The 23,679-nt window shown below is 42.4% G+C and overlaps 1 protein-coding gene across 2 annotated transcripts in view; it reads right to left on the reverse strand.

Annotated features, from left to right (window-relative positions):
* MAP3K1 (mitogen-activated protein kinase kinase kinase 1) overlaps positions 1 to 21,824 on the reverse strand; it is an 80,839-nt gene extending 59,015 nt beyond the window's left edge. The window contains exon 1 of one of the 2 annotated variants that reach the window (XM_031003502.3): positions 21,306 to 21,824. In XM_031003502.3, the coding sequence (XP_030859362.1) occupies positions 21,306 to 21,787 (482 nt within the window). In that variant the 5' untranslated portion in view covers positions 21,788 to 21,824. Of the gene's footprint in view, positions 1 to 20,244; positions 20,827 to 21,305 lie in introns of those variants that run through there. The other variant, XM_063700739.1, reaches the window with a different exon arrangement.
* Between the last annotated feature and the right edge of the window lie 1,855 nt (positions 21,825 to 23,679).

Here is a 23,679-nt window from a genome sequence, read left to right on the forward strand (position 1 = left end):
AAGAGAGAAGAGCTCCCACACCACTCTTGGGAAAAATGACAGCTTTCAACCCCAGGAAAAGACTAAGAGATGGTCAGTAAAGAAGCTAAGAACCGTGAGTCTAGACTCATATATATTTCAGTGAAAACCTAACTTACGAACTTACCCATGTCTATAATTTTGTTAACGGCTGTTGATTTTTCCTGTGGTAAGTAGGAATAAAATGCCTTGAAGAAAACCCTCAGAGATTCAAAGATCTTGTGGCTGGAAAGGGAGATGCAAAAGCCATGAAGTGCATCCTATTAGGGAAGCAACCCAAGAGGAAGAAAGGGAACTAGCTCAGGGGGTCAGTGAATGGGCATGTCTGGGGGGCAGTGCTGGAATTCCGAATCCAAATTCCTCACACCTAGATTCTCCTAGCTTAAGGTGGGGGGATACTGCTGGCAGGATACATTTGAAACCACAGCATAAGCATAAAAAATGGAGCATCTATTTTCTAGAGTGTCAATTTTATTCCAAGATTTCTGAAAGGAGTACCCTGTGATGGTTTTATGTCAAAGATACAAAGGTGGCTAAAATACAAAATTCAAATGGATTAAGGTAAATCAAAAGACTTGAGACTTGAATCGATTGTGTTCACTGTTCCAAGTAAGCATTACTAGGATGACAGTCTGCACGGACACTCCTGGGTCCCTTTCCTTCAGTCCCCTAAAAGAAGTATGCTGGATGGATGGGGCCAAAATGTTTGACAATAGGCTGAAGCAGCTGTTCTCAACAACTCTGCCATCATAATATGACAGTCACATACACAAGACAAAACTTCAATAAACTGTTTAGGGAGTGCCACACAACTAGCCTCATGTAAACAGTAACAAGTCACCCCCGACCCGAAGCAGAGACAAGATAAACCGCACAAATGCCCAAAGCGTTAATCACATCTCTACCACTTTCCCCATCCAAGAAAGCCTATCAGTATGCAAGAGAATAAGTAATATCTATATGGGTATTTCTAAATAGGCCCGAAATTATTTCTCTAAAAACTAATCACTTTAACACTCTGACATGATTACCAAAAAAAAGGTAATTCCTGAATTACCTTCCCACGTGCACTGCCACACCCATGTCGTCAGCACCAAAATTTGATTGGCTGCTAGTCAGGTACACATGCTGACCAAGTTGAAATACGGAGAGAGAGTATTTCCATGAGGTATTTAAAAGCGACAATTAGGAAGAGGGTAGACAAACACAAGAGCCACTCAGAGGGCTCGGACAGAAAACAATTCTCTGAACAACCTGGGATAGGGATGGTCCTTTACAGGAACTGCTCACATCAACCTCAGTCGAGTCCACAAACCAAGCAGAAATCATGAAATGGGTTCTGAGCACACTTACAAACACGTTTTTGTTAGAATATTATCTCTCTGAGAGCAGGGATTTGTGTCTGTTTCATTACTGCCATCTTCCTAGTATCTGCATATAGCCAATTCTTTACAAAATTTGTTGAGTGAATGTTTTGTTATACCACAAGCTACAATTTAAACAAAGAGAACACAAACATTTCTAACTACAAATTTCCTATTTCAAAGGTATAGCTAGCTTTTCATTAGACTGGCTTCCTATTAACCATCAACTGACCCCCTCCAAGCCGCCATCTCCTTGAGAAATGACATTTCAGAAAAGCATGCTCACTACTTTAACCACAAATAAAACTTTTTCCTCTCTGTGCCATCTCTTCAGCTTGTAAAATTCCCCCCCTTTTATCTTAAAACAAAAAACCACCAAACCCCAAAATGCTTCATCTTTGCAAACATTCTAGCTTCTATTTCTCTCCCATCTCCCTCCTTCTCCAGGTTTCTCCAGAGTAGCCTATGATTCCGCACCTCCCCTTCATCCCTCAGTAAAGTACGTCCCACTCCCATCACTCCATTAACCCACGTCCTCTGTAGCCCTCAACCAGCAGCATCCCTACTGCGGACCACTGGCTCCTTGGAAAAAGTCCTCTTCCTACCTTCCTGTCTCCTCTTCCCTGCCTTCCTGTCAACTCTTCCCTGCCTCCTTGTCTCTTCTTCCCTGCCTTCCTGTCTCCTCTTCCCTGCCTTCCTGTCTCCTCTTCCCTGCCTTCCTGTCTCCTAACCTGCAGTGGTCTCAGGCTCCTCCGTAGGATCCTCTTCAGCTCTTTTCCAGGAAATACTGGCATTCTTCAGGGAGGAAGCTGAGCTAGTATTTCCCTGCTACCCTTTCTAAGGTATGGATGTGATCCTGGGCCTGCCCATCAAGGAATTAAGATTGCCAACAGAACTATCATTCACTTCTCAACCCTTAGCATCTGTGCCAGATTCTAAGCCTGGATCCAAAGTTCAACGGAGCAAAGGTTCCACTGGAGAGAAACACTGGAGGCCATGAAACTTCAAGCCTGCAGGTGGAATTACCACTAATAAGTAATTAACTTGTATAAAATAAGATACTTAATTTTATATCTTATTACTTGTTAAGACTTATTATAATAATATCTAAAATTAAGTATCTTATTTTATACAAGTTATTCTCTTAAAAGCTGTATATAAGTAAAATATACACAATAAAATCATTTTCAGGAGCCTGACACCATCACCCTTATTCTGGCTGGGGTGTCAACTCACATTTTAAGTTAAAAGGCTTTCTTAAAGCACAACAATATTTCTCTCATCTTTTTTCTTTCTTTGTTTTGAGATGGAGTCTTGCTCTGTTGCCCAGGCTGGAGTGCAGTGGCATCATCTCAGCTCACTGCAACCTCCGCCTCTTGGGTTCAAGTGATTATCCTGCCTCAGCCTCCCGAGTAGCTGGGATTACAGGCACCTGCCACCATGCCCAGCTAATTTTTTGTACAGTACAGACGGGGTTTTACCATGTTGGCCAGGCTGGTCTTGAACTCCTGACCTCGTGATCTACCCAAAAGCAAATTAACAGGCAGTATTCAACAAACTGTCCTCATATCCAGGCATACACATAGAATCCTGTCATATCCAGGTAGAACCTACAACTACTCTTCAGTTTCCTCCAAGAGTTTCTTATGAAATTAGCTACAAGTAATCAATAACTAGCTAGAGAACACAAGAATTAAACTCTCTTTTTATCTCCCCTGGCTCCAGCATTTACCTAGGGCTCACTCAGTTCCTAGCACAGTACATACACATAGGAAAGTATGTCAATAAACAAGTGCTGAGCTGAAGTGACAGTGTTTAAGTTTCCAACCATAAGCAGTTCACATAAAAGACTTATGGGCCAGCAAACTATTATTATTAAAGAAAAAATAATGGCATGTCAGAGACACAGTTAAGGATAAAGATATTTATCTTGCCTTGAAGGAGATTTCAGTTTTACCTGAGTGACCTTTCTATAAACTAAAAGATAATCTCCTTTGTTGGGAAGGCATAGGGGTCAGGAAGATTACTGAATTCTCTCAGTCACTAAGCTCTTTTATAATTATCAAAGAAGGTGCCTGCTGAACACAAAATAAAGGCCCCACATGTGACAGGCAGGCATTCGTTAACTTATTTCACTAGTAAAGAACAACCACTAGTAACAGAATAAATGAACAGAAGTCCATCTAGGCATAACTTAATACTAGATGCTGGCCTTAGATATCATCTTTACTCAAATTAGAGGGCATTACCAACCAAGAATAATTAATTCTTTTAATTAAAGCACATTAATTAAAAGAATGCTGAAGTGTGAAATAAGCCTAAATTTAAAATAACTGGAAATGAAAACCAGCTTTCCCCGCCCCCGCCAAGGCTCATTTGTAAAGAGCTTTAACAAGTGTGTCTTGTTGTAAAGACACACATTTCAGAATGCCTAAGGTACTGCAGGAAGCTCCCTGGGAGCATGCACAGAGATACTCAGGTGTGAGCTGAGGCGCTGTGGGGGAGGGAGTGTGTGCATAGACAGCAGGAGGTCATGAGTGTTCACTCTCCCCTTACTACTGTGCAAGGCTGCGTAGGCACCAAATGTGAAGCATGTCAGACAGTCTGGGCAGGCACTCTGTGAAGTACTCCAAAAGTGTTAACAATTACTGCTTTTAATGTATGTGCACACCAAGCATATCTCCAATTTTGCTGGCAAAAAAATGTATGTATTAACAAAGTTCAACCATATTTTTCCCTGAAGCTGCGTCTCTTCCCTGGCATAGTAAAAACACTGAAATTTAAATGTATTTGTGTTTATAACTTGCTTTATTTTAGAAGAACTTCATATAAAAACAAAAAAATGATGGCAGAGCACGGTGGCTCACGCCTGTAATCCCAGCACTTTGGGAGGCTGAGGCAGGCGGATCACAAGGTCAGGAGATCAAGACCATCCTAGCCAACATGGTGAAACCCCATCTCTACTAAAAACACAAAAATTATCTGGGTGCGGTGGTGCATGCCTGTAATCCCAGCTACTAGGGAGGCTGAGGCAGGAGAATCACTTGAACCCAGGAGGTGGAGGTTTCAGGGAGCTGAGATAGCCCCACTGCACTCCAGCCTGGTGACAGAGCGAGACTCCGTCTCAAAACAAAAACAAAACAAAACAAAAACTTAAAATGCTTCACTAATGTTTTCTGTATTCTTGGAAGACCTAAATAGATAATTTAATTTAAAAAGTCATCATTACATATGATTTTGACTTCATAATACACTATGTGAAGAATGAATAAAAGCTAAGACAAAGAAATGAATAATTTTTCCAAGATAATAAAATTTGTGCTCTGATTAAACAAACTTACCTCTTGATTTAAAAAAAAAATATGCAAAGATAATCATAAAGGTTAAGAAAGCAGGCTTGAAGTCAAACTGCTAAGGTTCAGTTTCAGGCTTTGCCACCCACTAGCTGTGCTACCACCTTGCCAGGATACCTCACCTCTCACAGTCTCTGAGATTTCTCATATGTAAAATGGGAATCAAAATTCACGAGGATGATGTAAGACTTAAATGAGACAATTTATATAAGGCATCCAGTGTACCAAGCACAGAGGAAGTTAACTATTATTGCCATTTCATGTAAGTACAGCAGGAGAGTGACAGTGAACTAGGATGATTGAGGCTGGATCCCAGACCCAGCACTGTACTGAAGTAGGAAATCTCTCAACAATGGCTGAACCCCCTTTGCTTGCCACTTTTACTGCTTAGAGTCAGGAGGTTGTCCTTCCGAATTCTAAAATGCTATGACCATAAATCCTAGTATTTTATTTTTACCCTTCTGAAAGGTAGGTTTTTATATTCATCATCTCATTTGCTCTTCCCAAATTCTGTAAGTATGAAGAGTACCATTATTTCTAATTCATAGATGAGGTCAAACTCAAAAGAGGTTAAATAAAGTAACTTTACTCAAAATCCTGCCAAAGTGTTAGGACAGTAATGGGGAACGGTCTCACAAGCCTGAGCCAGTGCTAACACTTCATCTACCACAATAAGCAGTCAGACAGCAGGTTAAATATCTTTCCACTAAAGACACCTGGCAATTCCCTCTCCAACAGCTAAAAGGGGAAAGAGGAAATCAAATATGCCCACAAGGAATGTCTAGACTCTTGAATTTCAACTGCAATTCAGTTAGGTTTTTTACTTTAACAGACACAGTAAACTGTTTAGTATCAGAGTAATTTAGGTTTTCAAAGTATTATCTATAAAAATCTCACTTTCACATAAAGTAGGTCTCCTTAACTCTTGTGAGGTCAAAAAAGAATTCTCATGGAATTCATTTAATTTTTGCATTAGTCCTACATAAGCAATCATAAGTACCTTGAAATACATGAGAATACTCAAAAGGATTAATGTTTAATGTTCTAAAAGAAAAAGGAAATGATTCTGGATATCATTTAATAAATGCGTAAGTTTCAATTTTTGAAAGTGCAAACTAAATGCCTGCCTGATAGTTGGTCTGATTAAACTCGAATTACAAAATGAACAAATAGATTAACATTAGAAATCATGGGTTAAAAAAAAATTAGGGCTAGGTTTTTTGTGGTCTGTCTTCATCTCTCATAGAATCTGCCTAGAAAGAAGCCTGATTAGGTTTTGGAGTTCACTGGTTTGCGATGGATTCTGCCACCTTCCCTTTTCTACTCCCTGCTCTCCCTCCCATTCCTAATCCTGCAGGTGGGAATCACAGGGGACACATATAATCACAGAGGACAGACAGTAATGGCTTTCAGGTCTCTGCAGTGACTGCAGTCTCTGAACCTCAAATTCACACACATGATCCTTAAAAAAAAAAAAAAAAAAAAAAACCCAACATTTTATCCCATTTTCACGGGTTAAAAAAAAGTTATAGAAGACAGAACTGGAATGCAGAAATAAAATTTCTAGGCTATTTTAATGCAAGAACACTGTACTTGAAAAGATCTGACACACATGACTACCTAAGCATATGGGAAAGAATGAATTAACATTTTAAATATATTATATTCCTTACGCAGAAACTTCTTACAAAACATTTAAGTGCTGTTACCAATGCTTTTAATGTAGGCAATCTCTCATAGTGCATTACAAAAAAAAAATAAATCCTAGATTAGGTATTTAAAAAAAAAACAGTAAATGACAACATAAAATTTTCTGTGTCTTTGGGCAAAATTTTGTGACAGATTTTTAAACTCTTTAACCAATATAAGATTTAGCTCATGTGCTCTAAATACACACAAAATGATACAGCTGGGGCAGAAGTAACCCAACAGTATAAGGACAGGAAATCAGACTAGGTGTAAAAAGTACAGTACAGGTAATCCAAAGTATCAAGCAGAAGGATAGCATTTGATTACAAACACAAACCCTATCAATGCTCAATAAATGATTTATAAAATATTTATTTTTAAATAAAGAACTGAGAAATTTACAGGAGAATGTGTGTGTACCAGCACTATAGCAACTTTTCTATAGCACAGAACCCAGTGTAAGAGGCTTACTGAACCTGGAACACCAAGTCCCAAAACAACTTGGTCATGTGCAGTGAAAAGGCAGTAATTTAGCAAGACCTGTATATGCATGGGGGTGGGGTAGGTAGTATATGTATGTGTTTAAGAAAGAGAGAGGGAAAGTAAAACAAGAAAGAGAGACGGAACTTGGGGAAAAGTTTTTAGTAATTAAAAAAAGATTTTAGTAATTAAAATCTATGACATTTTAAATTTACAATTATAATCTGCAAAATCTGTGACATCTATCGGTATTCTGGGGGCATCTTCAACAAGAAGAAAGCATTATATTACACAATATAATTCTGATAACATTTCTTTAGAAGGCTGCTGGATTCAGAGGTACTTCAGACACCAACAGTTTTGTATCTTATCACCAACACTTAGTCCAAGAAGTAAGAGGGAGAAGAAAAAGCAAGAAGTTCTTGAGCATAAACCTTTTCTCTTTAATGCCAAAACTGCTTTTTTGGACCTGAACTCAAAAAGGGAAGGCTTTGTTCTCGTGTGTCTTCAGCACTATTTAAAACTCTCCTAGCAAATCATCTTGCAATGGAGGGAATGTCCTACTATCCACTTAAAAAACTGCAGGATGATTTCAGTTTGCATTGTGCAGATGACAGCTTAGCTGCCTTATTTACTGGTAACAAAACCTACAGCCAGTTATCACCATCAGTCACAACTACCTAGAGAATGGTGCTGAGGTGACCAAGATTCAAAAGACTTTGCTCTATTCCTGATCACAGCCTTATCTGGAAATCACGTGCTAGCAGCACAGAGTAAGTGCCCCAAATAAATATCTAATAACTGATCACAACAATAAGAACTAGCATGGGTTGGGGTAGAAGCAGGAAGGATCAAGCATTCTTTACTACCAGGAATCCAAGACAAAAAATAATGACTGCTGAATGTCTGTGTGCTCTGCAATGAATTATGAACAGTTTCAGTTCAGTGTATAAAAAACAGCAATGCGGGCTCGGCATGGTGGCTCACACCTGTAAGCCTGGCATTCTGGGAGGCCAAGGCGGGTGGACTGCTTGAGCCCAGGAGTTGGAGACCGGCTTAGGCAACATGGCGAAACTCTGTCACTACAAAAAAAAAAAAAAATTTGCCGGACACAGTGGCATGCACCTGTGGTCCCAGCTACGCAGGAGGCTGAAGTGAGAGGATCAACTGAGCCCGCTAAGGTTGACGCTGCAGTGAGTCATGATCATGTCACTGCACTTCAGCCTGGGTGAAGGAGTGAGACCCTGTCTCAGAAAAAAAGAGGAAAAAAAAAAAAAAAGAAAAACAGCAATAGGCAAGGTGGTTTCTGTGAATACGATTCAAGTTGGTGCAATTACAATGATTAAATCAGTTAAACAGTCTTATTCCAAGTCTATTTGAAAGTCATAATTTTTTAGAACTTGAGCCCAAAATAATAGGATTAATAGTGAAATGCAGTTGCACTTTCTAGTAGCTGTCAACTCTATCCAAATTACATGAAAAAACTCCCAAAATATAATTAAATGTAAATTTTCACAATTAGGAAGCAATATGATTGTTATCAAGCGATGCATTTTTAACTTAAAAAAAGATGCATACATGTTTATTTACAAAAAGGTCTTTATAAATAAACACAGGAAGAAGTCAAAGAAGAAGCTTTTTTAGAGGTTATATCCAAAAATGTCCCTTCTTTATACAATTAACATTAAGAAGAAAAAGATAGCTTTTAATAGCAAAGTTGTCAAAAAATTAAAGTTACTCTAAAAACTGCCCCCTAAGTAAGGTAGTATTTGCTAAACACAAACATGCTAATGACTTTGACCTAATTTATTTTCTCCAATTTGCAAAATAATATTCTCCTAGCAGTTATTAAGCTTTTTTAAAAACAGATTTTCTCATCACTTAATGTTGCTTGACAAACATGATTTCTTTTTTCTAAGCTTTTGTTGCTTTTCATTTGCATTTCTCTTTATAGTTGTTACCCAGGTTTAAAATTCCAAGAGTTTCTAAGTTCAAAAAACTAATTGTTGTTTCAATAATTACAGCTAAATTTAGCCACAAGAAGTAATTTCCAAGTTAAATTTTTGGAGAGTTGCTAGAGCTTGAATGGAACTGAGAGATTATGTAAACCAACCTTTTCTTTTCACAGATGAGAAAACAAGACCAAGAAACCTGCATTAGGTCACAGAGATGAGAACCCTGAGGAGATGCTTTATCCCATATCACAGAATTTTGAAAGTTGCCATTTTCTATTTTTCTAGTAAATCATTTCAAAATAACAGGGGAAAATGTATTGTTATCAAGATGATGTATTATCTACACAAACTGCCTTTGCTAACCTAGTGATAAGCAGCACAGCAACCTTGGGGGAGGGTCTTAACCTCATTCTAAAAGGTTAAAGGTTTAAGTAGTGCGCATAGACAGTTACTTGCAAGAGTATTATCTACAGTTAGTATTAACTGAATACTTTTCTGGATCAAGAATGGTGCTTCATTATACCACCAACGACCCCATTTTAGAGACAAGAAATTCAAGGTTCAGAGAAGTGACTTCCCTGGGGTCCAAGTAGCTAACAGGTCTAATTCCTAGGGCCCAGGTTCTTTTTTTTTTTTGAGATGGAGTTTTCGTCATGTCACCCAGGCTGGAGAGCAGTGGCACGATCTCAGCTCACTGCAACCTCTGCTTTCCAGTTTCAAGTGATTCTCCTGCCTCAGCCTCCCGAGAAGCTGGGATTACAGGCACACGCCATCAAGCCCGGCTAATTTTTGTATTTTTAGTAGAGACGGGGTTTCACCATGTTGGCCCGGCTGGTCTCGAACTCCTGACTTCAGGTGATCCACCTGCCTCAGCCTCCCAAAGTGCTGGGATTACGGGCGTGAGCCACGGCACCCAGCAAGGCCCAGGTTCTTAATCACTACAGTGCATGGTCTCTGAAATGGAAACATGTAGTTCCAAAACCAAATTCAGGACCACAGTGGATGGAATTCATTTTGCCATGAGAACACTTCCCAATCTGTGAACCTCTGAAACTACATGGAGCTACTGAAGTACAAAAGCCACAGCTCCCAGATTTGTGACCCCAGACTGTCTTGTCTCAGCTCTGATGTAAATCCTTCTTGGGGCCTCCTGACCCACTTCCTAACACTCTGTGGTTACCTGTCAAATTACAAAGGCTTTTTTATTTTGTCCTAAGCTCTGAGATTCAAGGATTGGCCAGTGGGGGCAATACAAGGCAGAGAGCTCTGCGTGGCTCTCTCTCTGGCCAGAGCCAGAAATCGTGTCCCAGCTTGGTCCCTGCACCCTGCCTCCACTCTGACTGAGTTACCTGAACTACACTTGCAGTCCTCCATGCCATCCTAAGACTGCTGATTTTTGGGCCTGTGTGTTCTCCACCCACCCCTAGGCCACAAAACCTCCTTGCAAGTTCCTTTCACCTGGTTCATTCCTCCACATTTATCGGGACTTGGCTTGGTGCTCCACCTCACATTTCCCAAAAAAGCCTCCTGATGCCTCTCCTACTCACAGTGGACGGGGGCCTGCACTGTCTGTCATCAGGTAAGCTCCTCCACAGGCAAGTGATGGAGACTTCCCTCCTGCTGTGTCCCCAGCACCTTGGTGCTGGCTGGCAGCTCTGAGTGTTTCTTGAAGGCATGGACATCTCCTCAGGAGTGACAGCAGGACTGAAGACACATGCTCTAGCATGCTTACTGATCTGCCCTTTCATTTCTCAGGAAAGAACATCCATAGATCCCACAAAAAGGGATGTGAGTGACCTGCACATCTAACGTGCTTGCTCACCTACAACCTGTCAGCTTGCTGGGACCCTGTCTGTGGAGGTCCAGCAGCTGACATAAACCTTGTGATGCTTACATCGTCATCAAGCTCTCTGCTTGAAGTATCTGAGCATATCTGTTGTCTGACCTGTGAAGGTCTCGGATTATTCTCAAGGACAGTAATATGTAGGTTGGCAGCAACATTTTTTCCCTGAGACCACACCTCTGAGCTTTTAACACAAAATAAGAAAATCTGATTCACTTTACAATAATGTGTGCTTTACAAACATCTCTTTGTAAACACTGTCGTTCAGAAAGACCTGACTACATGTACAATGATAGAGAAAAAAACTAAAAAGGCTTAAAAGTAGCAAATCTAACTCAGATATCGAGGAACCTGTTAAACCAGAGTTCGGCAGAATTCACAGTACAGCACTGATTTCTACAAAGCCACATTTATTTTTTAGTGGAATACCAATAATTCTTTATTGCAAAGAGAATAAAAACAAAACAAACAAAACCTCACCACGGAGCTGGAAGGAGTATTCTAGATAGAAGTAAGAGCATTGGGCACGCTGAGAAAGAAGGGTGATCAGCTGCAGGACAGAGCTGGAATTCAGCTGGTCAGCAGTCCAACCAGAGAAGCCATTTCAAATGCCTTATCTATGTATTCATGCCAATACTTCTTATAAAATAAATTTTTAAATAAAAATTGTTTTCTTTAAAAAAAAAAAAAAAAAAAGAAGGGTCAGTTGAGAGACTAAAACCGAGCACGATGCCGAATGGCGGGAGCAGACCATTCTGAGGGGCTGCTGAAAGTGAGCAGAAGCCTGAGCCCTAAGGGTTTCTGAACTGCGTTATGGAGTCTGGACTTCATTCTGAGGGTGAAGAAAAGGTTGACAGTGAGTTGACAGTGGCCTGACCCTGGGTTAGCAGTCATGGCAGTGGAGAAAGTTGGATGGATTCTCAGGCTACTAGGAGAGTGGCAATAACAAGAACTGGTGACTGACTGAAAGTTGAAGGTGTGAAAGCCAGAAGAGTAAGAGCACAGCAATTAAAGAGACAATGGCAGTGTTTACCCTGATGGGCACCCTAAACCACATGGAGATCTGAATGCAAGGATGAAGAGGCTGAGCAGGGCAGAGATGCAGCCTGGACATGTGACTGCCACAGTGCCTGGCAGAGGGGTCCCTCCTGGAGGAACTATCCTGGAGAAAGTTGTATGCAGGATTCTGTCACAAAAGCCAAGATGTCTTAGGCACCACAGTATCAATGAGTCAGCAAAGATACGGCTGATAATCTCTTAACAAATCCTTTTCTTTCTGATTAAAGACTAGCTTTCCTTCAATCTTTGTACAAAACTTGAAATTTGGTTATTTAAGAATCTAGACCTGGCCGGGCGTGGTGGCTCACACCTGTAATCCCAGCACTTTGGGAAGCTGAGGCGGGTGGATTACCTGAGGTCAGGAGTTCAAGACCAGCCTGGCCAACATGGGGAAACCCTGTCTCTACTAAAAATACAAAATTTTAAAAAGTTGGAAGTGGTGGCAGGCGCCTGTAATCCCAGCTACTCAAGAGGCTGAGGCAGGAGAATTGCCTGAACCTGGGAGGCGGAGGTTGTGGTGAACCAAGATTGTGCCATTGCACTCCAGCCTGGGCAACAAGAGCGAAACTCCATCTCAACAACAACAGAAAAAGAAGAATCTAGACCCTTGGAGCAAGAAAAATATCTTTAAGACTCCGTCTCAAAAAAAAAATGAAAAATTTTTTTAAAAAAATGGAAAAGATCAGTATATTAGTGGTAGTGGTGATTATTATGCATTTTAAAGAAACTGCAAGGTATAAAATGACTCAGGTCAACAATAACAAAAAAGATTTCTCCACACAGATAACAGATAAGACATTTGGTAAGCAGCATCCATTTTTATGTAATCCTAAAGTACATATTTATTCAGTTATCAAGGCTACAGAAACACATCTTACAGAAAAGTTAGAGGTTTACCACTTCAAAGATCAAGACACTTTCTATAACTATCTTGGATAGTAATTTTCCTTAATCTATATTACAAGCTTTCCAACTTCACTTCACTGAGTATATTTTTAAATGGCAGAGGCTACTCTAGATGGAACTAATTGTACCAATGCTAGGTGGCCCCCGACTGCAATGTTTTGAGTCCTATTCTCCCTCTCTCCTCTCACTGTCAGGTATGCCAACACTGCTGCCTTTGGGGAACCTGCCTCTTGCAGGACTCACACCGCCACCCCTTCTAACTGGCTGCTTCTAATTGCTGCATGTTAGGAACACCACATGAACAACACTGCATGAACAACATCTGAAATAAGTATCAATCCTGAGCAAATGCCCTGGGAACTCTACTAAGTATAAAATCAAAGTACTTCAAAGCACATATTTTGTTACAGGTCCTTTGGCTGCTTAGAGTATTTTTTCTTACTTCTTAGTGCTAACCCATGTTCTAGATAAGAGAGGCTGCTGGGTTTACTTACCAACAGTAAACTTTAAAATGTTTTGTTACATGGGTTCTTGGCTTCTGCAATCTCATGGAGTACTTGCCTAACAAATATTTTCTTCAATGGAAATGTGAACTTTTATTTATCCCAAGTTGAATTATGATCAAATTAATGAATTTTGGATGAAGTAGGGTTATCAGAGAAGAATTCTAAAAATGATATCTTAAGTTTAGATGACATTCTGAGAACTTTAAAAATAAGAATAATTATATTAATGCATGACACCTTTATGTGTATATTTATTCACAGATGTATGTGTGAATATATAAATGCATATATATACACACACGCACTCTTAACTCCCTATTAAGTACACAATAATTATATACACATAGCAGACTCTTCTTACCTATAAAGTTGTCATGCAGTATAGCTATTGCTCTCTACTACATTAAGCTGTCCTATTTCACTCGAGCCACCAGGCACGTCTACAAGTCCAGGTACCTCTGAATGAGTCTATCACAAATCTACAGTGTTGAAACACCACAGTCTAGACTTTTGCCATTTAACACCTTTTCAGCTATGTCCTAAACTACGTCTGACTAAACAGGAAAAACAGTGGATCCACTAATTTGAACATGCCATGCCATTATCCCTCTCATTCATTTATTCAACAAATATTTATGCAGTGTCTACCCTATGCCAGGCATCCTGCTAGGTGCTAGGGCGAAGGCAGTCATTCACCAAATGAGATAACAAATGTAAAAGCACAACACTGACAGTAGGGACACCCTGCTACAAAGCCAGTCTGGGCGGATCAGGGAAAGCTTCCCTGAGAAGTGTCAATGAGTTAAGATTTTAAAAACGAGGAGCTGACTTTATGGAAAAACAGTGTTCCTGGCAGAGGGAGCATGTGAGGGCCCTATAGCAGAAGGCAGTGAGTGAGTCTGAGGAAATGAAAGCACGCAACCCTGCCATGGAACAAGGGCAAGTGTGAGCTGAGATGGGCCTGGAGAAGCAGACAGGGGCCCAACCGGGCAGGGACTCGGTCAGGCATGTTAAAGATTTCCTGGTCTTTATCCAAATGGAAGCCATCTGAACATCTTAAAATTAAATTACATTTACTTTTCTGGAGGGAGGAAGTTATGATCAGATTTACATTTGGAAATGATCACTCTGGCCACCTAATACAGATTGGAACGGACAGCAAAGGAGAAAGGACACAGGGATCAGGCAAGGAGGCCACTAAGTTAGTGGAAATGAGAGACAACGGGCACCTGGCTAGGGGTGTGGTAACAGGTCAAACTGCCAGCACCTAAGGATGGACTGAATCTGACGAGGTGAGAGGAGGAGGTGTCAAGGGTGACTCCTGGGTTCTGGTTCTGCCATTTAATGAGCAGGGAACATGTTAGGAAAAGGTTTAGGGAAGATCTTTAATTTGGTTTTAGACATCTGACTGCGCAGATGTCATGTAGCCAGGTGTAGGTCTGGACTTTAGAAGAGGTCATGGTTAGGACAATAAACTCTGCAATCATTTGTAAATGGTCCATAACTGATCTAAGGGCATTAATAAGACTGGGGTGGGGATGGACAAGACAGAATGACAGAAGGCCTAGGACCACCCTGGGAATCTTCCAGTATCAATGTTCAAGAGAATGAAGATGGGCGCCATGGAAGAAGTGTCATGGTTAAGCAGAAAATCAGGAGGGGCTTACCAATTAACTCAAATAATTAGACACTTTCAAATACCAGGAATTCAGTTTTCTCAATATTTGACAGTTTGAGCATGGCTCCAATTATTTTGTAACTACACTAATTATTAGAAGGCTCACATTATATAAAATTGGTCAATATTATCAATGACTGCTTGCTAAATGCCAACTACTGCTATTAAACATCAAGCAATGGTTTGGCCGCAGTGGCTCATTCCTGTAATCCCAGCACTTTGGGAGGCCAAGGTGGGTGGATCACTTGAGGTCAGGAGTTCAAGACCAGCCTGGCCAACATGGTGAAACCCTGTCTCTACAAAAAAATACAAAAATTAACTGGGCATGGTGGGGCATGCCTGTAATCCCAGCAAGCTACTCGGGAGGCTAGGCAGGAGAATTGCTTGAACCTAGGAGGCAGAGGCTGCAGTGAGCAAAGACTGCGCCACTGCACTCCAGCCTGGGCAACAGAGCAAGACTCCGTCTCAAAAATAAATAAATAAATACCAAACGATATACAAAAACTCCTAAAAAAAGACAGTTCTTGCCTTCAAAACTCGTCTTAAGCTAGATCATGATTAAAATCACACTACAGTAAGTTAATCTTCAGATATACTAATTTAACCACTTTTGGTAAATTAATTCATGTTAACATTTCTGGGCACCTAATATTCATGGGTGCCAGACACTAGTCTAGATGCTGGGAGATGGTGCAAAGAATCAGATAAAGTTCCTGGTCTGTTAACAACTGATGTTTAGTATTCAGAATACCATAAGACCAGTTTGAAGATTATGTGTTAACATATAACTTAAATTATTGTTTAGGCAATGAAGAAAAGTAAAGCCAGACACAGTGGCTTGCACCCATAGTTCCAGCTATGTGGAAAGATCACCTGAGCCCAGGAGTTCGATTCCAGCCTGGGCAACATAGTGAGAACCCATTTCTAATTTAAAAATAAAAAAAGAAAAGTAATGATAACATCTGTCAAGAGCAAAGCTTCCACCTACACCCCAGTACTGACCTTGTTCTCACTCCACATCTATCCATCATTATGCTTACAGGTGATGAACTTAGTTAACGCACTAACTACAGTACTGTGTAGGCTGTACCATGTGGCTCCAAGCACTTCCTCCAGTCTTCAAGAGGTCTGGTGGCTTAGTAATTCCCAGGTGACAGATGTGTACTTGCAGAATTATACACTTGGTGAGTTTTAACAATTCCCCTTAGTATTCTACAACATCTCGACACCTCGATCAAATTAACATCTGCATCAAACCAGCCTGGTATTCCAAAGGACTCAATCACTAACAACACAGAACTCCCTTCCATACCAAACATAACTCAATCACCTATGACGTGCCATAGAGTAAATAAAGACAAGGCTATCTTCTTGATCATCTTATGCCCTAAAGAATATTTTATATTTCTCCATGTTGTTTTCGTAACTAGTAGAGTTGCTGTTACTAATAATAAAGACAGAATTTCAGAACTAGCAGTAGCAGACGTTGAATTTCTTGCTCCCCGTATCTCCTTTTTAATTTTCTCTTGGAAGAAAAAAAAAAACATGCCTGAACATGCGGTTTTGTATATACTCTTCTTATCAGAAAATAGGCAGAAATAGTTTGAAACTAATATGTTGTATCCCCTCTGTATCCCCATCTCTCTTATAGCATTTAACACGGTATTGTGAAACATGTTCATACTACAACCTACCGACAGAAACAGCTTGTGCACTCATGATCTTTTTCTCCACCACCCAAGACCACCACCTTGCAGAAGTTCATAAATGTTGAATGGATGAAATCTAAAACAATAACAAAGGGGTGGGGTCTAGCAATACTAAAAGTTTATCTTCCTGTGTGATTACCATGAATGAACCATATTAATTTCAGCTTATCTCCTTTCACTTATGATTTAATACAGCACAAATCAATAAACCTAAGAAACATTCAACACTAATGACTAACCCTCTTTGGCTGACATGATAGGGTGATCCAAATACAGTTTACTTGTATTACATATACAAGGCCAGGTTACAGAAACATACCTATTATATACATTAACAGGCAAACTTAGCACAGGGTAGAGACCTAGCTCATGGTCTATTAGAATGCCTGCAAAACAAATTTCTCCTTAAAAATAATCAATTAATTTGATTATTAATTTGAAAACAGAAAATGGAAGAAGCAGAGTAGTGGAAAGAAATGGACTGTGGAGTCAGACTGACTTGGGATTGAATCCTAGCTGTCTTCTAGTTGTGTAATCATGAGGCTTTACCATCTCAGATGAGTTTGCACCTACAGAAAACAGAAATTACACTATCTTAGGGAGCTGCAGTGATGATCAAATGAGATTATATATAAACATATATATAATACATATAATAGATATCATACACACACACAGAAGGCAAAAGAGTTGACTATGTAAAAGGTATCTAGGCATATCTATATGCTCAATGAGTATGTTTTAAGCCACAGATAAAATCCTAATATATTTTTGCAAACTGAAAAGAGTATCTGACTAATCTCATGCTTTGCAATGAACCATTTACTAATTCCGGCCCTGATTATTTCTTTCATGATTAAACATGTTCTTAAATAATTTCTTAAAGACAACTTTGGGTTACTCCTAATCTTACACATTTCCTCACATTAATAGTCTACCATTTACATGTTTAAGTTGCTTTAGCTTTTAACTTAGGATATAGAAAGAGGCGAGGACTAAGGAAAACAACCAAGTCTATACTTCATATATTTGATAGAAGCAAAGAATTCCAAGATTAGAGGTGTAATATACACGCAGTTCCTAAGCAGCCTCTAGAGACTACTACTTTTCCATGACACATTTTCCCATCGCCTTCTGTATAACAGACAGCCCTCAACCCAAGAAGATGACTGGAGTACAAAATGCAAAAGAGGTGCTTTCTACCTGAGAGCATTTCTGAATGCCCCATATTTTTCCTCATGGTAATCCATTCCCCATTAACTACCTTGCCACCCCCTCATTTCTTCCTTTGGGATGCACACAGCCAGTGTCAAGGACTGATAAGCCGACTCAGCCTAGGCAAGCTGTAGCTGGTTTTTTTTCGCTCTTGTTGAAAGCAAAAAAATACTCCTTTCTTCCCACATTTTGAAATCTGCAAGTTGACAAGTCAGTGGCCATTTCTAAAATATGCAACATATTATGCTCGAGGTACTATGGAAGTTGTAAAAGAATATCAATGAACAGGGCTACTTCCTGTTTTTCGTATCTAACAAAATGGAGTTTTAGTGTATTGGAAATCGTATATTAAGGAATGTTGGTTAACCAGTCACTCTTGCCAAAATCAGATATGAAAAGAAAAGAAAAGTTGGCAACAATTCTAGCTCTGATATTTCTCTTCCAGAATTATATTAAGGTTCATCTTTGAAGAATGCATTAATTTTCTTATCTGATTTAAAATGAAACTGAGACCATTCTTAACTAAAAACTTACAAATTCACGGAAGACTAACTTATGAGACTACCTTTATTTTTATAAAGTCACCCACTTAATATTTTAAGAGTAATTTTTAGGTAATAATGCTCTTATACCTCCTCTTTAGTAAAAGGTCACTAAATTATATTTTTAGCCTAATAGCTTTAAAAAGGAAGTGAAATCTGAGGGCTATATGAGGATATAAAAGCAGCCTGTGAAATACCTTTAGTTTTAAACAAAAACTAACATTAACAAGTACAGCATATCTTGTTCTTTCACAGGGCCAGCAAATTGATAGTTTGGTTTTTTAAGTTACAAAAATAGGATGGGGTAATTATATCTACCAAACTCACAATAGGCTGTTCAATGGAGAGTAACACTGTAATTTTTCTTCAAAGACAGTAAATAGGAAGAAAAAGCCCCTAAATTCTGTAATATAAGGAAAAATTCCAAACCCTTGGGCGCCACTTACAGGCACTTTCACTGATTTCAGCTATCACCCTGAAAAAGAGGGACAAACTTAAAATCTTCTATTTAAATACGAGTATTATTTATTTATATAACTTCTAATTCAAAGTATATTTTCTACATTCAAAGATCAGAAGCAAATTCTAAAATTAAAAAAAGATCACAGAACTCTCAAATATTTCAAAATCCTAGATTTTCCTCTTGGAAGTATGAATGTAACAACTGTCAAAAAAAAGTAAAACATAAAGTTCAATTGATATTTTATTGAGTTGGCTATAATTAAGGGTTTTTTTTCCTAAAACTTTAATTTAAATGGTAAGTAATAGTGTAGCATAACCAACATGCAATACAAAATACACACACACATAAGATACAAGCCCTTTCCCCACAAAGTTTTATACGAACAGATTCAAATGAATTTCAACCCAATTGTTAAGAAAAAATAATTCACTATATTTCATAAGGTTAGGGAATCAACATTTTACTATAAATGAAATCTTTACGTATGACATTTGGGATAAACCAACAGCATTCTGACTAGTAAAAATAATTTCTTTAAAAAAGATTATCCTTACTAGCCCATTATTTTCTTATACTGTGCAATTATAATCTACACCTTAAGCAAAAGGGAAAAAACCTCGGTTACAAAACGCAAATACTAAGCATGGATTACTTAGTCCCTAAATTCTATCTGCCTCCACCTTAGTCCTCTTATTTTGTGTCAAGAGACAACATTAAACAATTTCAGTACATTATTTTTACAGTGGATGCTCTTCTACTATATTCACAGCTCATTAAGAGTACTAGAATGCTGACGTTTGCTAAATTATTTATTGTATCCAAAAAGTTAGGTCTCAATAGATACAATTTCTTAAATTTGGGGTTAAAAATTTTTATCTGGAATTCATTTAAAGTAGAAGTTGCCTTCAAAGAATTATTCTAGTTAAGTTTTAATACAATCTGCACAGAAACAGGAAAACTATAGAGGTACACAACTCTTGTAAGAATAAATTACATGTACAAGTGCACACAAAACTGTATCAGTCACAAATCTCCTTTGGTCTCAGTAGTGCCATGGTACAGTGCGAAGCATATTTTTTAGTTCTTGGGGGGAGGAAGAGGACTTCCAAATACTAAATGGATCGTGATTTTAAGCAAATAATCAAATGCACAAAAAATGCCAGATCACTTTAGATAATTAATCCAAACCAAGGACTCCTACTGTCAAATTCGTCTCACAAAATGACACGCTTTATTCTCATAATAAAGGTCAGGGAATTCTACAGGGCCACGAGGGACTATCACAAAAACATTTCCAGCAACTCAAAATACCCATCAAGACTTTGTGCTTTGCATACGTTAATCAGGTTTTTAAAGAACAAACAAACAAGGATGTAGCTGTCACACTTAAAAGAATTTCCTTTAACATAAAAATTTCCAGTAGCCAAAAATGGGCGAGGCCAATAAACCGCTGGTCTAAATTACCTTACACATACTGTACTTCATATGCACCAGAAGACGCATCTGAGCCGAAGCCCACCGCACTGTGGCTCCTGGAATTCAGCGGGCGGCCCGCGACAGGGCACCGAGCAGGAAGCACTGCACCCGCGCCGCGGTCCCCGGGCCAAGCCGGAGGGGCTGCGGGGAGCAGTCACCACTGCTTTGAAACTGAATGGCTGACACATCCGGTCCTGGCTCTTACACCACTCCGCCAAATGCAAACTTCAAAGGCCAAATTCAAACTCCAAACAGAAGTCACTCAAATGACTTAGCAGTGCAGTTCGCATTCCCAGGAACACTCAAAGCCCCTTGGGGGCTGCAGTTAGACAAACCGCACTTCCTAAAAGACTGCAAGCCTCCGCGAGTGTGCAGCCTCCCGCCGCACCGCTTTGACAGGCGTTACCGAGCCGTCCTCCTGGAGCCCTGCGGCCGGCGCTGGGGGCGCGCCGCCTGCGTCCGGGCCCAGTCCGCGGTACCTGCCTAGCGACTCGAGTCCTGGGCGGGCCGAGGGGTTCTGCCTGTCACGGCCGCTGGGACCTGCTACTTTCTCTTCGGCCCTCTCAGTTTCCCACCCGACCTCGGGCTTCCCACCCACCCCGCCCCTCTTCCGACCACCGCCCGCCTCAGGCTCGGGCCTCGCCCCCCAGTGCCTTTGCCCCGGGGACACCCGTCCGGGGGCGCCGCCGTAGGGCCGTGCCCCGCCCCCGGGCTCCTCGGAGAGCCCCGATTCCAGGAGTCCCACAAAGCCAGCCGTGGCCCCCTACACCTTTTCGCAACGGTTCCCCGCAGAGAGGCTCGCACGCCTGTCACATGTCTGCAAACAATAACAAACTCTTCCGCACGTCCCCGTCCGGTCCCCCAGGCTGGGTCCGGGGCGCCGCCCGACTCCGAAGGGGTCGGGGGGTGCTCAGGGGCGTAGGTCCCGGCGAGCGGCGCGTAGCCTCGCTGCGCTGAACCCCTGGACGCCGTGCATGGTGCCCGGGGTTCATTCATTGCCCTCTGCCCGCTCTCCAAGTCCCCGCCGCGACCCCGGCCGCGCTGCTCACCCGGCGGGGGCCGCTGCAGGAGACGGCTCGGCGGCGGGCGCCCGCTTCTCCCCGGGCTCGGCCGCTGCGGGACTCGAGGCGCCGCTGTCCGTCGCCGCCACCGACTCGGCAAGGTGGGCGCCGCCGCGGCTCGCGGCTCCGTGGGGCGGCGGCACCGCCACAGGCTGGAAGCCGGTCCCACTCCCCGCTGCGTCCGCGGGCTCCGGCGACGGGGAAGTCGAGGAGGACGGCGGTGAGGCGGCAAGGAAGAGCGGCTGCTCAGGCAGCTGGTCCAGCTCCACACTCCGCACTTTGCGCAGCTGCCGCCGCCGCCACTCCGCCCGCTCGCGGCCCCCGCTGCCCGCCTCCCGCAGCAGTCCCGCGGCAGCCGCGGGCGCGCTGCTCGCCTTGAGGGCTCCTCCGCCGCCGCCCGCCTCAGGGCTCGCAGCCCCGGCGCCCGGGAATCCCGACGACGAGGCGCGATTCCCCGCCGCCGCCGCCATTTTCTCTCGCGGGCTACATTCGCTCGGCCCCTGCGAGGGAGGGAGGGGGCGGGGAGAGCGCAGGGGGCGGGCACTGCGCCGCCAGCGTAAGGCCTCCTGCGCCAACTGCGTGAGCGTGGCCCGCCGGGCGCCTGGCCTGGACTGACCGACGGGCGGGCGCACCGGGTCCGGCCTGCGACAGAGGTGTGGGTGGAGGGCGGCCCGGCGGCCGCAGGTGGGAGGGAGTGGGCTGTGCTCTCCGCTGGGCGAGAGGGCGGGCGGGCGAGGTGGACTGGGAGGCGGAGGGGGCGGGGGCGGAGGCGTGGGCGCCCTGGACTCTGCGCGCTGCACGCGCCGCGCCGCCAGGTAGTCCCGGCCGCACCGGCGACAGGAGGAGCCTTGGCGGCAGCGCTGCGCCGCTTCCTCTCGGCAATCTCGGCCCGGCTCCGCGGGAGCTCGCGGGAGGGGAGTTGCACCTTCCGAAAGAAAGAATTAGTTCCAACTTGGGTTTCTGGTGCTTGAAGGGGACGCAGGCGAGAGGGTTTACAGTCTGTCATTCGCACTGCCCTTTGCAGTGGGCGTCGGGGGACCCGGGCGTGGCCCAGCCTCCCACCGACGCGCAGGTGGCGCCCGGGACCGTCGCCTGCTGCAAAGCGAAAGCAAGTCAACGTTCAGCAGACAGGCTGCCGCGGACCAGAAAAATAAAGTTTTGTTTGTGTTTTCTTTTGAAAGGAAAACATTCCTTCTCTATTGTCCCACCCCTGTCCCTGTGCTACAGATAACAAAACTTCAAAGTTTTCTGTAATACCTTACATCCTGAAGCTGCTGATTTGGGACAACTACCCCCTACCCGCACCAAGTCCCCACAGCCTCTGAGAAACCGTGGGGGCGAGGAAGGGAGGCGGGTGTCCCCGTCGATCTTTAGTTTTTCCTTGGCTGTCTTTGGGAAAGGCAGTCCCGTACAGAACCACATATAGCGCGTTTGGGGAGGGGACCAGCGCTGTGCCAGGAAGTGCTCGGTAATGTCATCCTCGGCCAGGTCCCGGCCCTCCCCGAATCCGATGCTTCTCGCCGCACGTCCTTCTTCCCTGCAGGGTCGGGCCACCGGCCGGGTTCCCTCTGTCCCCACTCCTGCAGGGCCTGGCTGCCCATCGCTGCGTTGTGAGTCCTCCTAGTCCCTGGACTCTACGTGAGAAGGTGCTTTGGGATGGAAAAAGCAACATTTACACGTTAATGATTTTTGACCTTTTGTCAACTGAGGAGAACGTCTGTGTTGCGTTTATTTCTTCCTTCCTTTCCTTTCCTCCAGCTGGTTTGTTTAGGATGGGGAATCTCCCAAAACCCAGGAGGAGCGTCTATAGATTTATTTTGTGAAACATGATTAAGGAGGGGGGAGGTTGGGGTGGGGGGGGGGTGCGGATTCTCACGGAGATAGTCTTGTCAGTCTTCACATATTTAGACAAAAGCCTGAACTATTTACAGAATAATTCCATTGACTTCTGGAGACTAGGTAAAATGAAAGCCCCTTTCCCAGATACAATGTTAACTGCGTAACCAGGTTAGATCAGAGGGGTTTTAAAAAGTCCAGATTTCATATTAGCTCAATGATTTGAAAACTGCTGTAACATCTCCCATAAGATAGTTTTAGATCGTTACACCCAACGGTACAAATTTTGAAAGTTCAGATAAATCTGTTAAAAATTAAGTCTACATTTAGGCTATAATTATATGCTCTTTTAATGGCAGTCAAATGTATCATTCAAACCAAACTGGTTATTTCTCAGGTCTTCCTGGGTTGCCACACCCACCAAATCCTAAAGTGAAACGGATAAACTTTCCTTGTTCCTATTTTGATCTAAAGACTTTTACATTTGCACGCACATATTCAGGTACCTGTAAGTGAGAAAAGTAAG

Source organism: Gorilla gorilla, chromosome 19, assembly GCF_029281585.2.
Source record: "Gorilla gorilla gorilla isolate KB3781 chromosome 19, NHGRI_mGorGor1-v2.1_pri, whole genome shotgun sequence".
NCBI classification, from domain to species: domain Eukaryota; kingdom Metazoa; phylum Chordata; class Mammalia; order Primates; family Hominidae; genus Gorilla; species Gorilla gorilla.